Source organism: Siniperca chuatsi, linkage group LG8 (genome assembly GCF_020085105.1).
Source record: "Siniperca chuatsi isolate FFG_IHB_CAS linkage group LG8, ASM2008510v1, whole genome shotgun sequence".
Taxonomy (NCBI): Eukaryota; Metazoa; Chordata; class Actinopteri; order Centrarchiformes; family Sinipercidae; genus Siniperca; species Siniperca chuatsi.
In genome coordinates, this window is record NC_058049.1 from 15,600,300 (window position 1) to 15,617,473 (window position 17,174).

The 17,174-nt window shown below is 41.0% G+C and overlaps 1 protein-coding gene across 3 annotated transcripts in view; it reads left to right on the forward strand.

Annotated features, from left to right (window-relative positions):
- Positions 1-3,977: 3,977 nt before the first annotated feature.
- LOC122880549 (short transient receptor potential channel 7-like) overlaps positions 3,978-17,174 on the forward strand; it is a 48,776-nt gene continuing 35,579 nt past the window's right edge. The window contains exons 1-3 of one of the 3 annotated variants that reach the window (XM_044205803.1): positions 3,978-4,648; positions 10,657-11,422; positions 15,697-15,879. In XM_044205803.1, coding sequence (XP_044061738.1) covers positions 4,161-4,648; positions 10,657-11,422; positions 15,697-15,879 — 1,437 coding nt within the window. In that variant the 5' untranslated portion in view covers positions 3,978-4,160. The remainder of the gene's footprint in view (positions 4,649-10,656; positions 11,423-15,696; positions 15,880-17,174) is intronic. The other 2 variants (XM_044205802.1, XM_044205801.1) reach the window with 2 other exon arrangements.

The following is a 17,174-nucleotide window of genomic DNA, read 5'->3' on the forward strand; positions in this document are numbered from 1 at the left end:
AGTCTATCTAAAAGAATGCCATGATCAATTGTGTCAAAGGCAGCACTTAAGTCCAACAGCACAAGAATTGAACACACGCCTGCGTCTGCATTCATTAAAAGGTCATTGGTGACTTTGAGAAGGGCTGTCTCAGTGCTGTGGCGTTGACGAAAGCCAGATTGGAACTTTTCAAAGGTATTATTGTTTTCCACAGCAGCAAGAAGCTGCTAAGATACAAGCTTTTCGAGAATCTTCGAAATAAAAGGCAGTTTAGAGATTGGGCGATAGTTATCCAGGAGGGTGGAATCAAGCCCAGGTTTTTTAGGACTGGCTGGACACAAGCAGTTTTAAAGTAATCAGGGATGCAGCCAGTAGACAGCAAGCTGTTAAAAATAATTTGTAAAAGGGGCGCAATACAATCAATAACTTCCAATAAAAACCTAGTTGGGATTTTGTCCAGAGGGCTGGTGGATACTCTCATAAGCGACATGATGTCTGCAAGTTCAGGCAGCGTAACAGCAGAAAAATTGCTCAAAGAATCCCTGAGCAGGTGATCCACATCTAAAAAGGCAGGATTGGGGGTGATATCAGATCTTATTAACTCCACCTTTCCAGCAAAGTGCAAAAGAAACTTTTCACAATCAGCATCACAATCAGTAGGGGCACAAGGAGAGGCTGGGTTAACTAACTGATCCACAGTCTTAAAGAGGAATCTGGGGTTGTGCTGATGGGCAGAAATAAGTGCAGAGAAATGACATGTTCTTGCATCCTTCACCATCCTATTATAAAGGCGTAACAACTCTTTCATGGCCACAAAGTGGAACTGGAGACCTGATTTCTTTATGTGTAGGTATATACTGTATATATCTTATATTGCCTCAAGACACACACACACACACACACACACACACACACACACACACACACACACATCCATCTGCATTCACAATTTCTGCCTCTTGTTTACTACATACCCACCAGTTTGAACTCATGTTATATACCTCAGTTTGTTATTATCTCATGTGTTTTTGTTGTTTGTCTTTGTCTTACTTTGTATAATCTCTTTTGAGATTTATGTGTCCCTGTACTTGTCTCCATTTGTTCTGTAATCACTTTATTGCACAATAAAAAAATATAGAAAAAATAAGTCTGATGAGATGATCTGTATCTTTGCATCTGCATTGATATTTTTGAAGAAAGAGGAGTTCCTGCCCATCTTTTGTTGCTCTGACCATTGAGCCTTTTGACTTAAGACACAGTGTGTGATTTACTGTTGTAGAGAGTGGTAAGTTTGTTGCTTGGGCTGTGTCATGATGGGGGAAACCCATGGCACAGGGCCCGTCACTGATGTTGTCGTCCTCTAGCTTTTTCAGATCCTCCTCGACTTTCTGTCGGATATGAAACGGGACTCGTCTGTGTGGCTGACAGGTAGGTTGAATGTCAGTGTTGATGTGAAGCTTTTCTTGGAAGTCTTTTAATTTGCAGATGCCCTGGAACAGCTTTGGGTAGCTTGTTGGAGAGGACACAGCTGATTATTTTGATGAGGCCTAGCTTCTTAGCTGTTTTGTTGCCTACCAGAGAGCAGCCATCACCCTTCATCACATAGACCTGGCTCCTAGTCATTTTATTTCCCGCCTCTGTATTGCATGTGAATGTGCCAGCAATGCGCAACAGGTTGGTGCAGCCATATGGGAATATTTTGATTTTGCCTGGAGTGAGCTGCGGGCATGATCTCTGTATACTGAGAACCAATTCACTGATAACGTTCACTGTAGCTCCTGAATTAATCAATGCTGCTATCTTGACATCATTTAGCCTAATGTATGTCTGTGGCTATATAGTGCTGTTGCTATTGACTACAAACACATACGAGTCTTCCCTACTAGATGAGTCCCGTATGTTGTGCTGGTTACATTACATTCTTATGCATTTTGTGTTGGTCATTGTTGCCCCTGGATTTCACAATTCCAGTGATCTCCGTGGTCAAGAAGGTCATCTAGGCTATTTTCAGGCTCTTTGAGTGCTCGTCAGCATGGCCTAAATGAAGTGCAGCTTTGAATCAGTTATGCTTTGATCTCATTTGATCCACATCAGCAAACTCACAATTCTTCTATGTTTTCACCTGGCTGTTGCACTGCCTTTTCGGTGCAGTTTATTTTTCATACCTCTTACAGAGCTGTCTTTTTATCCTTGTCGCCAATGTGATGTTTCTATACATGAAAACAATACGCAGAGATCTGCAGTTAGATTAACATTGAAGTTTACTGAACGTGCTCAATGGCATGCATACAGTATCGTACTTTGTTTTTTTTTTAGGTTATCCTTTTTGTGTGCCACTGCACATGCTGGCAGATAGTCACGCTACACGTCTCTGTCGCACACACTCTGTTGTACACACTGTAAACACTACAAGTGGTACACAGTTTCTTCCAATTCTCACTAATCTTATTACCTGTGGGGTCAGACTTCAGATGGACTTCAACAACGATAATGCAATACCATTAGATGTTCCCCACTCAAGGTCACCAGGTTTGAATGTGTAGAGCATATAGATCACTTGGTATGAAAACCCAAGCCAGTTTTTTACTGGAAGTTTGCCAAAAGAGAACCCACAGTCTTAAGGAGTGGCTTGTATCAGTTCTACAGTATCATTAAAATATTAATTTCCATACATGTAATTAATCCTGCAGCTTCACTGGTTTTTCCATTTGAATCCTATCACTGTAATGTAGGGAAGATGTGAAAATCTAACATTAAAATATTCTATGGGCCCTTAGTTTCATTTCCCAGAGAAGAAATTAAATTTACATTGTATTTCTTAAAACATTTCCTGGAAATTACTTTGTCATTTAGTTGAGCAATTTCAAGCTACTGAAGTGAGCCAAAAGTAAGTAGTGAAACCCTGAAGAGTATCAAGATTTACATCGTGGTCAACACCTAAACACATCAATCTACAAAGTTTGTCTTCCTGTGTTTTTTTTTTAAACTTACAGATAAGCAATCTAGAGTTGTTACCCAGTTATTCAGGATAATCTACAGACCTATTTTCTGCCCAAATGTAAACACCAGTGGAAACAGTTTGTCATGTGTGATGTGTGTTAATTTGATTTGTTGTGATCTGTGTGTATGTGTTGGGTGCATAAACACAAGGATAGATCAAAGAGCTGAGTTGGGACTGGTTATTGTCTGTGTGGGGGTGCAGGAAGTCTCCATCAGACTAATGTCTCTGCCTCTAATTACAGGACCACACACACACAAGGATACACACTTAACAGAGTAATATTCAAACACTGTATTATCTTTCTCTTTATATCTCAAGCCAGAGACCTTAAAGGCTTTGTGTTCAGATTTGTCTAAACCTACCAAATAGCAAGCAAGGACTTAATGTAGGCCTACCCTAAAATAAACTTACCACTGAGATTAGATGTGGGCTACTTTAAGTATTAATTGCGTGTTCTCTGGTGCAATAACAAGATTATGTCAGTACCAGTAATTGGCATACAACAGGTGGGCATGTTAACCCCTTCACTTCCCAACCAACCTCCAACTCTTTCTCTTTACTGGATTCTTTCTCCCTCCACCTCTCTCTCTCACCCCTCTCCTCTTTTGAAACATGAGTTCAAAACAAAGGGGTCCGGTCACCCTGCAAACGCTCTTACAAAGAAATTTGGAGGACATTGTTTTATTGTTTCAGTTTTTATTCGTTAGTAGCCCAGGTCACCGTCTTCTGTCTTTCTCTTACGAGGTAAAAAGTCAGTTATGTGTGCGTATTTGTGTTAGCGCACTAGAACAGCAGTAAAATGTGTTTTAAAGGTAAAAAAGCATTATCAAACATTCAACTACATCAGACTGAAATCGTGACCTATTTGTTTTTCTCGATAGTATTTGTAAGCATAACATGTAATCATTTTTTGTAGGCCAGTCCCATGTGTAAGTTAAGCTATTTTGTGGTGTTGCCGCTTATTCATTTTCTTCCATTTTGTAAAGGGCTGGCTCCCTGCGCGCGCACTCTGGGTGCTTTCTAATTGGTGCTTGCACTCTTGTGTAAAGGTGGAGGCTTGGCTCATCGCTGCTGCGTGGCTCAGAAGAAACTTGCGCGGTTGAAACTTTGACAAACATCGTTAAATGTCTGTCACATAGCTACACATATTTAAAGTATATGTTGTTCACGAACTCTCCCAATGTCTGACGAGGGAGAGGAAAGCGACAGCGGCGAGAGAGGGCATCTCTCTGAATCTCCCTCCCCGCCTCTGTCCGCCTGTCTTCCCCGAGGATCTCCTTCCTCTCCGCGGCACCTAGACCTCTTCTCCTCCGCTTCTCCTCTGCTGGGGGACACAGACCCGCCTTACTTCGCTTCTCCGGAGTGTCTTCACCCGTCTCCAGAGAACCGGGAACCCGGGGACTCCCTACCCCTCACACCGCCAAAGTTCCACGAGGACACCGGGGACACCGGCTCTCCGTTTCGTTCGCGGCAGGATGTGCGGATAGATGCAGTGTACGACCACTACGATGACCCGTTCCCCAAGTGGAGACGACGAGGCGCGGCGACCACTGAGCGCTTTCAGCACCACGGACAGAGACTCCACCTGGCTCCGGAGCTCTCGGACCCCGGGAACCACTACTCTGTTGAACAAATCGACACCGAGCTCAGCTCCGAAACCAGGCAAACGTGAGTCATCCTTTTATATTCACCCACAACTTTTATTCATCTATCCAGAGAGATGATAAATAAGTGAAGTGACCAGTTTCGCGCGGCCTTGTGTAGAGTCCATGTGCTTATTTACAAACTGCAGTTATGCCAAGAGGCTGCTCAGCGATAGTTTAGACATGGCACAGCTATTCTGGGTTGAGAGAATTTAATCAACAGCAACTAATCCGCCTGGAATGTCAACAAGTAGAGGTCAGTTTTGGAGAGAGTAGAGTAAAGCAGCCATGATTTTCACTGAGCCAGCTGTATTCACCTGTCTGTGCAGCTATGGACCAGTGATGGACACTCAGCTGTGCTTTACAGGTCCCTTATGGGTGACATCAAGGGGACTGTGATATACAGTCCATTAGTATTACTGGAGGATCATCATATAGTTTGCTGTCATGCACTGCTTAAATTGAAAACTGTTGTACCTTCTTAAATGGGACATTTGCAGAAGGTGCGTTAAGTTTGTGTTAACTGAGTCACATTTAAACTTTTTTGCTGTTATTTTTACTTAGCTTGCCCTGAAATATGGTGTTTCTACCTTGAATATTATTTACAAATAACTGGGATGCCTCTCTCTCTCCCACCTCATTCTATTCAGCTGACTGTGTGTGGCTATGGTTAGACTGTAGCATGTCCCTTGTGAATGCATGTGCAGCATGTATACCGGAAGTGAAGGGTATGTGAGTTTGAATGAATAAGTGTGTCTCTGGGGGTTTTCCAGCTACAGCCCTTATGTTGTCCTTGTGTTGAGAGAGAGCATCTTGATTGGTTCCAGTGCATGAATCCATAAGTAGTAGTCAGCAGGGATTGTGTGTGTGCTGTGTGTTAGTCTGAGTAAGAGAGAGACACATGGGGCACAACCATGTGACACTGAGCTGGAGCAGACTACAGAAATCGGCTTGCACAATACATCCCCACAATGTCACACTCATCACACACACTAAACATGCACAGACACACTCACAAAACCCTAATTGGGAACCTCTATATAATTTCACTCAATTATCCTACATGTTTAACTACTTCACTGTGTCCATTGCATCCATGCAGGACACATCCACACAAATGGGACATAAATGGTGACACTTGATGGATATTCATGTAGCTCGGCTTGCTGAGCTATCGCTATCAGATTTTGAGAATGGCAGGCCTCAGTTTTGGGTCTTTGATCTTCCCTGGTCTGCTCCTTTGATACACCAGCGTTCATCTTAAAAGGCCTTGCATGTAAAAGAAGCATGTATGCTCTCACTGATGCCTGACAAGGTTAAATGTTGGACGCCTTTTTGTGTGTGTGTGTGTGTAAAAGAGATGGTAAGAGATGGTGAACATGCCTGTTTCTCATTACCAGTGAAATATGGTGAGCAACTCACCTTTGATCTTAAAAATTGGCAATTTACTGCTTGAAAGAGTGTCTATGTGTGTGTGTGAATTTGATAAAAAAAGAAGGGGAAAGACAGGAAGAGAAAGAGAACTGAGAGTGTAACTATTCTAAAATGTTCTGCTCATGTCTGTGCACTGATAAAGTATGAACTCATCAGTCCATTCTGTAAATAAAGTCGAAACTTCTCTCTTTTTCACTCATTAGCCTCAAAATTTGATTTCATATTTCATCCTGATTCATCATCTTTTCTTTTTCTCTAGTTCACCGGTAAATTACCTAACCTAGTTGACTGCTTAAACTGAAAATAATGAACCTGGTGGGCCAACCTTAGAAAGTTCAACTGTAGAAAAGAGGATATTTTGATCAATTCAAAACTGATTATAAAGAGTTCATGACAGAAGACCAGGGGAGTAAGTGATATTATGTATGAAATTTGCATTGTATGCTGAAGCTGCACTCTAAGTGTTTTTTTTTTTATTTTTCCAACAAGTGTAAAAGCGCTTTCTATGTGCTAATATTCATTGATTGGAATAAAACTATGTTGACTGCACCTTTTAAAAGATCATATGTGGGGTTTTGCTTGTTTCCGCCCAGTAGTAATAACAGTTACATTAATGCTGACTGACATTCCAAAAAAACCATGTGTTTCTAGATGGGTTTACTTCCCTCCATCCATGTATGCTTTTCATTAATTTGAGTGCAAAATTTCTAACACAGTCACAGTGGATATTGTCTTCTTGGCTTCATACCTCAACAACACGAGGTGAGTTCATGATAACAGTTACTTTCTGGCTGTCAGCTAATTTTTGAACTTAAGTCATGTGACCGTGGTTCATTCATGCATTTCAATAGTTGTTTCTTGGCAGCTAATTCTAAAGTTTCAGAAATCAGAACTCCAAAGGCTCCTAAACACACAAAAATGTAACTCAAATTGAAGTCTTATAACTCAAAGCAGAGCCAGCTGATTATTTTTCTTTGGTAGGTTACCTATTTCACAAACTGGCTTACTTTAAATGAATAATGCTTGCCAATATAATATAATCCAAATACAATATCTGTTGGATGAAAGAACTACAGCTTGGCTGGTTAAGAGACTATTTCTGCACTGGTGTGTTGTACTATAGTTGGAATCACCAGTGGCAGTGGTGCAAGATAGTTTCTCCCTTTTCTGACAGTTTTGTTGTTAATAGGAGAGGGAGCTGCTTGCTTGGACAGGGCTCTGAGTGATCTGCAGCAGCCTCTTACTTGGATGCAGCATCAAAATGAAAGCTACGTGGACTCAGTAACAGCTGAATGGGTGCAGTGTGTGGTTTATGGATTAATAACTGTAAACATATAATCATATTGCTAGTTGCTTCAAACAGTCCATTAACACTAAATCAAATGAAATGTGAAAAGGTTTCCAACACTGCAGATCCCACTACGAATCATAACCCATTTCTACAGCCCATTCCAACTTTCAGTTCATTATTTCGATTCACCTGTCAGTAAATCCACACTCCCTTTACACAAGCTGATTATATGCTACCTGCTAAGTGTGAAAGGGTGAATAAACAAGTGAGGACAGTCAAACATCTAGCAAGCTACATAAACCCAGATATTTTTTCTCATGTGTCTGTGAACCAAAGCAGGGATTAAAGGTGGGTGAATACTGGATTTATATTCAACAGGTAGGCAGAGAGGCGACTCTAGAGGGATGGGATGGAGTATGATGTTTGCATGGTGCATGGTGCATTTTGTAATACATGTAGCATGACATCATGTTCTGCTGCACCCATGTGGGAAATGAAGTCTGGTGGTCTTTGTTGCAACAATGGTAATGTGACCTTAAGTCTTAAGAATATAAGCAGACATACAAATACACAATCCCTCCGTCACTCATGCATTTTTCTTCCCGTTCATCTTTGTCCCTCTCCTCTCTCTCTCTCCCTCTCTGTCTCTCTCTATCACACACACACACACACACACACACACACACACACACACACACACACACACACACACACACACACACACACACACACACACACACACACACACACACACTTTCTCTCTAGCAATCCATCTCCATTGTGTCTGCCTCCTCCTGTCGTTGTGACTGTAATTCCGCACAGAAATGATGCAGGTAAATTCTATTTCAGATCAGAATCACAAACAGTCAGAGATGGATGGAGAGGAAGATAGAGAGGGATGGAAAATGGCGATTCATTACCTGACTATAAGGTTATCTAAATGGGCTGGCAGCCAGGCTGTCCCCTCATTTATGAGGAATCCTCCCAATGCTTACAAAATATGTATGTGAGAGAGAGAGAGAGAGAGAGAGTGTGTGTGTGTGTGGAAGTGGGGGTTTGGGGGAGATATTAGGTACACCTTACAGCATAATACATTGTAGTAACTCAACATTGTAAACTATGGCCTTAAGAAGCAAATGCCTTCTATTATTATAAGGTCAATAAACATTTTACAGATGATGTATGTTGTGTCCACATTCTGTATGCAAGCTGATGGTGCTGATGTTGTCACACACCTGTCAATCCAGGGGTGCACCTTATGTCCAGATTTGTATTCTTGTGTGTGTTAATTTGTGAAATTGTCTGCAATTGTGCATGTGTGTGCGTATGTGTGTGCGAGAGAAAGGGAGAAAAAGGGGGAGAAAGTGAGATGTTATCATCTACCATTGATTGGCAGCCTAAGGCATAAACAGCTATTGTGTAAATCGAAAATCAAGAACTGCAGACCTTTTATACCCTTTAAACGCATACTGACATAAACACACACATTCTGTCTCTCATACACACACACATACTCCCACAGTGATTTTCCTTGGTGAGCTCTCTTCATCTCAGTTCCACGTCATATGACGCCCCCAGGGAATGTTTCGATCATGAAAAAGTTTCCATTTGCAGCTTTTCCTTCAATGTCCAGCTTTCTGTGGATACACACACACCTACACAAACACATGCAAAGTAAAGGTAATTACAAATAACCTTACCTGTTTTTTTATTTTGGTCTTATTGTGAAACTGGACCCCTTGTTATTTGTAAGGTCACTGCACCAATTCAGATAACACAAAAGTGCAGAATTATATTGAAAATCTTTTGTATGGACAATACAAAAACCAAACCTGTAATTCTAATGTTCAAAATGTTAACAGTTACAGTAGGAGAGGCTCACTGCTACTTACCAGAAAAGACTTGAGAACAAACTGAACCCGTCTCCCTTGGCCTCCTTCATGTTGACTCCAGGATACTACACATGAATGAAGTAACCAGAACATGCTAGAACCTGTTGCCCTCTGATTGGACAGTTTGACTTCCTCTGATTGGATGGTCAGTGGGCAACGTGCTGATTAGCTAGTCAGCACAGGCATTAAAACAGGGCCAGAATTCGTGCTTGTAACTTCAGTGTCGCATACAAAGATAGGACAGTTGTTTGTCCATCTCTCAGATTGTGTGAAGCCTCACTGTTGAAAATATTCCTGCACACATTTTAATTACACATACACAAAATATTTCTACAGCTGCAAAACCTTTTTACAAAGTCACACATTCAGATACGTGCATACAAAATTTTTTCACATGCACACAAAAGGTAATATACAACTGCAGGCTGTGAAATTATTATTATTATAAGTGACATGCTATCATAGTAGCATTAAATAAATTAAATCTCAAGCCTAAATTGGTTATTTCATACTGGTGAACTAAACTGTTCTGGATAATCATTTCCCATTCCCACTTCTCATTTCAAAGCATAGCCATATCCAGTATCTTTTCCTTCACTCAGTCTTTCTCCCTCTCATTTTTGCAGCTTTGGGGAACATCAAGGCTTTTTTATGTATGTGGGTCAGAGTGTCAGGCCACACGGCAGAAGCAGACATTGTGACAGAGCTTTGTATTTTTAAAATACAATAGGAGGAGCACAATAGTCCCAATAAAATGTGTTGTGCAGTAACAGGAATGATTTCCAGGGGTTCTGTGCAAGGTACAGCTAGTTCTATTTGACAAGTCCCTATTGATGAAGAAGATTTTTTACCCGCTCTGTCCTGCTGGGATGTGACGGTGTGTCACTGGAAATAGTGCTCACTTTAGGAAGAAAACAAAATGAAGACATATTGAATAGGAGGCACATGTTTATGTCTCTGTGAAATGCATGTGTGGATGGATAAAGACAGATTCAGTACTGGACAAAGACCTTTTTTGGATGACCACTGACCCATGGTGTGAGTTTGTCATGCCAGAGCCAATTAAGGTGACAGCTTCATCTCTCGCTTGCCAATCAGAGCTGTTGAACTGAGAATGCCCCACATTGAGCTTTGACCTTGGTAGTGGTTCATTGATCTGGCCGGGGACAGATATATCACAGATGACTTGGTGGAGCTTTCTCTGGGGTCAGGGGAGAAGTCTGTGTTAAGCACTGCTGATTGTGTTTGACCCGTCCCTGTCCATGGAGGACCCTTGTTACACTATAGTCAGTTTGATGTAACTAATGAATCTGTCTTTTCCTTTTACCTCCATCATTTGCTCTCCACTTTTCTTTCCCTCACCCTCCATCACTTCATCATTCCTTCACTGTTCGCTCTCCTCTTTACTGTCTCCAGGGTGGAAGCCATGCATCGCCGGCACACCACACTAAGAGAGAAGGGGCGTCGCCAGGCAGTGCGAGGCCCGGCCTACATGTTCAATGAACGTGGCTCGCCCCTCACTGCAGAGGAGGAGCGTTTTCTGGATGCTGCTGAATACGGGAACATTCCTGTGGTCCGCAAAATGCTGGAAGAGTCGAAAACCCTCAACTTCAATTGTGTGGACTACATGGGCCAGAATGCTTTGCAGTTGGCAGTGGGCAATGAACACCTAGAAGTGACTGAGCTGCTTCTAAAGAAGGATGGTTTGGCTAGGATTGGGGATGGTCTGCTTTTAGCTATCTCAAAGGGTTATGTTCGAATCGTTGAAGCCATTCTCGCCCATCCTGCTTTTGGTGGGGGTCTCCGACTGGCTTTGAGCCCTCTGGAGCAGGAGATGCGTGATGACGACTTTTTTTTTGCTTATGACGAGGATGGAACACGTTTTTCGCATGATGTCACGCCCGTCATCCTGGCTGCTCACTGCCAGGAGTACGAGATCGTCCACATCCTTTTGACAAAGGGGGCCCGCATAGAAAGGCCACATGACTACTTCTGTAAGTGTTCAGAATGTGTGGAGAAACAGAAGAAAGACTCGTTCAGTCACTCACGCTCCAGGATGAATGCATATAAGGGCCTGGCCAGTGCAGCTTACCTGTCACTCAGCAGTGAAGACCCTGTTCTGACTGCCCTCGAGCTCAGCAATGAACTGGCAAGACTGGCCAACATTGAGACAGAGTTTAAGGTAAGGTGGTTTTGGTTTCTATGTTTTTCTCAACATCTTTGCCTATTTGTTTTGTATTTATCAGTATTTTACTTTATCTATCCCCTCACGTTCTTGAACACACACAAACATACTATTTTATATGGGTTGGCAAAGGGTTGACATACGATTTGGCAGAGTGGCGTGCAGAAGACAAGTACACAATACATTTAATTTAAAGACTTTAGAATGATAAAACGGCTATATTGTAAATGTAAATTTGTGTAATGTATCACATTAAGTATGATTACAGTCCTTCCATTCACACATTCCCTGACATTGTTTTATTTCTTTATTTTTTCATGAGTTTAGGCAGAATAGGGACATAGTGCTGAATGAGTGCTCCATCTCTGCCAATGTTTCAACCCATTCCTGCCAATGATTCAACTTAGTCACTAGACTAGATTTCCCAGCGCACTCCCAGCTTTATATTACTCTTCTGATCTACCTATTACCAATGCAATCTCTCCAGAATTAAGTACTGGCTTGAAGTGGAGAGGGAGATGAGTCCTGTCTACTGTTCCAGCTGGTACACCTGTCCCGAATCAGTTGGCTTGGGTTATTAAGGCCAGCACACTCACTGACAAAAGAGAGAAACTCACTGAGAAAGAAGAACAGCCACATTGTAGAACAACTTTGGGGGAAAAATAATGTCACCAGTTGACCAATAATACTACTACTTATATTAATAAGGATAGTTCTGTTATCAATATATATTTAAAAAATGGCAAATCAATGCAAAAACACACAAAAAATTAAACTGGAGTTGTCTTGGTGTACGCGTGGTTAAAATACATAATGTACATTTGATTCACAGAACCATGTCATTACCATCTCTCTCTCTGCAATAATATAATGATATCAAATAAAGGCAAAAATGCCATAAAAACTCAAATGAAATAATATAATCAACCTGATATTAAAATTATGCATTACAAGAGACAAAAATCATGGTTTAATCAAAAGTTCAAATAGCTATTCTTTTTAAGTTTTTAATTACAGCTTGCTCAAAATCATTAATTTGGACACAAATGTGTAAGATAAAATCATCACGATATGATTCTGAAAGTCAAAAGATGACTATATTATAATTAGCCCTTTTCAGCAGTTAGCTAAGGGCAAGAAGGACTATTACTCCATTTTAACGAACATTAAATTACAGGTATGTTTCACTTTGGAGTAGCCGACACTGCTCAGCTCCCATTGATTGCATACTGAATTATATTTATAGTCGAGATCATTAATGTAGAAAGCATGATCATATAATTGAACCAGAAGGAAAATAATGATCTGATAACATTTCTGTTTCTTTGCTTATTTGTCTCCCTTTGTCCGCCCATGTGTTGCTGCATTTTTCTCCTCCGCTCTCTGTTCATTTCTGTCTGTCCTTCATTCATTCATCCATTCCTCTATCCTTCTGCCCACCATTGGGTTTGCCATTCAGCCTTTCTGCTTGTCATTTTGTTTCCTGTCTCCAGGCAAGTTAATGAGAAGGGCTCACCTGAGGGACCAGAGTTGTGTTGGAGCTCATCTGTCTCATTACCATCTCATTATCACTCCCCTGTCTTCTCTCTTTATTTGACTCCCTGTCCCTCTTCTCATCATCCTCTCATTACGTTAAAATATCAAATAATATTGACTGTGTGCCAATAGCCTTAAACCTGTTTCACATGGGGAAATCAAACATGGGGGATAAAAGTTAGGGCATAGCTTGAGGCATCATTGGTTTTAATTAGTTATTTGATGCTCAAAAATGGGGTTACACATCAAGATTAACAGCTGAGGCCGGCTCGCAATTGAGTCGGCCGGGTGTATGGGTGGGACATCGATACCACATATTAATATGCAGTCTATGGTTCAACACTTTGGACGGATTGCCATTCATTTAATTAATGATTTGATTTGATTTGATTTGATTTTCATTATCCTCTATAATGTTTTATATATCACCACCAAGGTGTCATGATTTCTACCTGTCCAGCACTTCAATCCACTATAACCTCCACTGTATTTTTAAATGAATGCAATATAGCAACATATAACATGCTAACATAAAACATGTTACATGCTTAATGTTACCATGTTAACATGCTAAATGTATACATTGCATACATTTAACAGAATGTAGTATGGGACACAGCTCATGTATCCACTTGTGCTTACAGAAAATAAAAATGTGTACACATGTATACATAATCAAGTGCAAGCAAACACCACTTTCTCACCCACTGGTACACATACGTAACCTGTCAGAGTGCAGAGATGAGAGTGCTGCTAGTGGAGCACATCTAAAGGCACATCAGGACCTCCCTAACAGCCTAACATTTATCTTCAGACATCTTACAATTCAAGACAGCCCATCAATTTCTCATAAGAGCCTCTGGACACACACACACCCTCCACATACCCTTAGGAGAGACAGACAGAGAGAGAGAGAGAGACAGAGAGTGAAAGAAGTAAGGCGGCAGAGGTTGTTGTTTGATTATTTTAATCACATTATACTGGTTTTGTTCTTTAGTCTTGCCAATTTTAGTTTAAATTAAGACACAGCGACAGAGAAAGCGGGCAAAAAAGAGGTAAACTGATGGTGGTGACTGTCCACTGAAGTGCAGTAATACAATCTCTCTCTTCTTCTCATCTCTCCATCTTCCATCTCCCTCCCCCCCTCCGTGCTTGAGGCTTGGCTCATGTCCCCCTCAGTTCACTCATCTGTAACCATTCTCACTCTGCTTCACACTGCTGTGTCTCCATCTGACAAAATCGTTCCCTTTCCTTTATCTCGGGCCCTGAGGCACAAACCACATACCTTAAATTGTGATTGGATTTTCACATATACTGAATGGGTGTGTGTGTGTGTTCTTGATGTGTGTCTTATGATGCAAATATCATTGATTAATAAAAACATTCTTGTACATGTACTACCCTGAAGCCTTGCCTTTCCCTGAATGTAAACAGAAATGAGATTGTAATGGATTGTTTTCACTTAGCAGCCTAAAGGTAAAATACACCTTTTCCTTCATGTCCCCAAAGGGCAAATAGATGCTTGCTGCCATTGCTTGACACCCAGAATTTACTTTTTAATTTGTGGATAGTGGTGGGCCTTTTTACTAATCTTATCTAACATGCTGTTAATTTTTTTTTCCTATGATAAATCCAAGCCTGATTGGCCCGATTTTATATTTTGCATATATTGCAACTTTTTGGTATTTAAGAGTACAAATGAACTGTGACTGCACAAAACTGATCACACTATTTTATATTCAAGAAACTCCCTCACTTAAACAAGCCTGGAGGAATGCAAATAATGTTCATGGACAGTAGGTGCACTAAAATACAGTAAGTACTCTACATACATACTTAGTCATTCCTGCTTACAGCAAAAGTGTACCCTAAAAGAAAGTGAAAGTAAAATGTAATTTTTTTCAACTTTTTGCTGGTATCCCCAGCTAGATGAGAGTGGGCATTATCAATACACTGTAGTGTGTGTTTGAACACAGAACAAACACGGTGGTGAATGCATAATGAGAATCAGTCCTTAGGGAATCTAAACTTGCAGAAGCCCCAATCTGCTGACTGTTTACCTGCTTGGCCAACTGTTGAGGAACAGAGGCAGGAGGGCAAGGGGAGATAGTGTAAGAAAGAAGGGTGAGAAGTGAACTGTGGGGGCCACAAGGCAGAGGGGCAAAGGGTTGAAACTGGAACGATGGTTGAAAGAACAGGAGGAGAGAGGGTTGAAAGGCCTGACAGGAATTGTGAATTGCAGTGAAGTGGGCAAAGTTAGATTCAACTACCAGGGTTCCAGAAGTAGTAGTATGTATTCACAATTCTTAAAAACTCACATCTTCATAACACCTTCAGTATTAGCTTCACTCCACAAAAAGGTTTAAAGAAGCAACAATAGTGATGGTTCCATTATAAAAACTGATGGAAAACACACACCCATTCTAGTGAAGTGTTGGCTCACAGGCAATCATTAAAAAAGACAATGGAAAGACGCATATTCATAACTCTGATTTGTTTCAACTCCAAGATCCAAGTTTTGGTCTTTATAAGTTGAAAGAAACGTTCTGGTTTTTACATTTGAAGAACATTGCATTGTCGGAAATCAGGTGTTTACATGATTGACTCAAAGTCGATTCTGTTTTACATTTCTCTTCTCCCTGCATTGTTCCTTCCTGTCCTTTATTCTGTCTTTCCTCTCTCCCTGTCTCTTCCCTCCCTACTCAACTATTCACCTCCATCCCTGACTCATGCAGAATGACTACCGTAAGCTGTCCATGCAGTGTAAGGATTTTGTGGTGGGTGTGTTGGACCTTTGTCGGAACACAGAGGAAGTGGAAGCCATACTGAACGGCGACGTGGACCAGTGCCCTCCAAGCCCCTACAACCGACCCTGCCTCAGCCGCGTCAAACTGGCCATCAAGTACGAAGTTAAGAAGGTAAGATGATCAAAAAATACTAAAAAACTACATCATCATCTACTGTATGTGAAGGACTAGTGGTAGTTTCAGTTGCAGTTATAGTTAACATTTTGTTCCCATGGCATGAAACTACAAAACATGCAAAACCTGAAATCTTGAGCACATTACGAAGTACTGAGAAAAACAGCAGTTGCGGTTGTTCAAGCAGTTTAAAGTGACCTATTAGCATGTTCAGTGCCAAAGCAGGAATGGTGTGACATTTTTATAGTGCAGCAAATCCTAAAGGTGAGGAGGCCTGAAAACAGGGTTCATGTCTAATCTGTGTCGGTTTCCTTTAACCATGACAGTGATAACCATAACCTTACCCTAAATGGGTACTGCAGCAATTTAATATTCCATAAAGTTGGGGGACTTGCAAGACACAGATTAAGGAGGAAGAATCAGAGGCAGAGATATTGTGACTTTTAGTCTCTAACAAAGGTCAAGATCCAAAAACACTGAATCCTACATTTCCCATCGTCTATTTTGTAGGATAAAGAGACAATGACAAATGCCCAAGTCTTTCAAGCAAGCCACAGAAGACATTATACAACTATTTTCACTATTTACTTGATCTTGATGTGTAAAATTGGTGGTGTGCCCATTTAACTACAGGAAGATGCTCTCTGACAAGCTACCTATTTTGTTGATTTGATATGAGAACTCATTGGAAGAACTACATATCCGCCCTGACACGAGTCCTTGAGCGAGATACTTCATCCACACCGGCACAAAATTCCTCTCCACATCCTGTTTTGTTTAGGATTATTTGGTTATTTAGGTTTATTATAATCCATAGGTGTTCATAATTATAAACTGCAACGTGAACACATTTTCAAATATTGGTTTTAAATATTTCCTCAAAAGTAAATTAAATACAATATGTGCCATTATTTAATAATATGCTTTGAGGAGGATTAACATGGAAGAATACCAATACTGCAGTATTTTACATACAACTTGTACATTTGTGTGTGTGTAAGTAAGCACGTGTACATACAGTATCTTTTTGTGCATTTTCGTGTGTGTGGCCTCGGAGGGTCTAGGGCCTTATCTAAAAAACAAATTGGCCTGTATGTCAGAGAGCTAATCCCTGCTGAGCAGAGGTGTTCTTACAAAATGTCAAACCAAATCCCTATTTCCCCCTACCATACTCTCTCTCTCTCTCTCTCTCTCTCTCTCTCTCTCTCTCACACACACACACAGTGTTAGTGTATGTACGTGTGTGTGTGTGTGTGTTGGGCAGTACACAACCTTGTTGGAGCTGTGTTTGT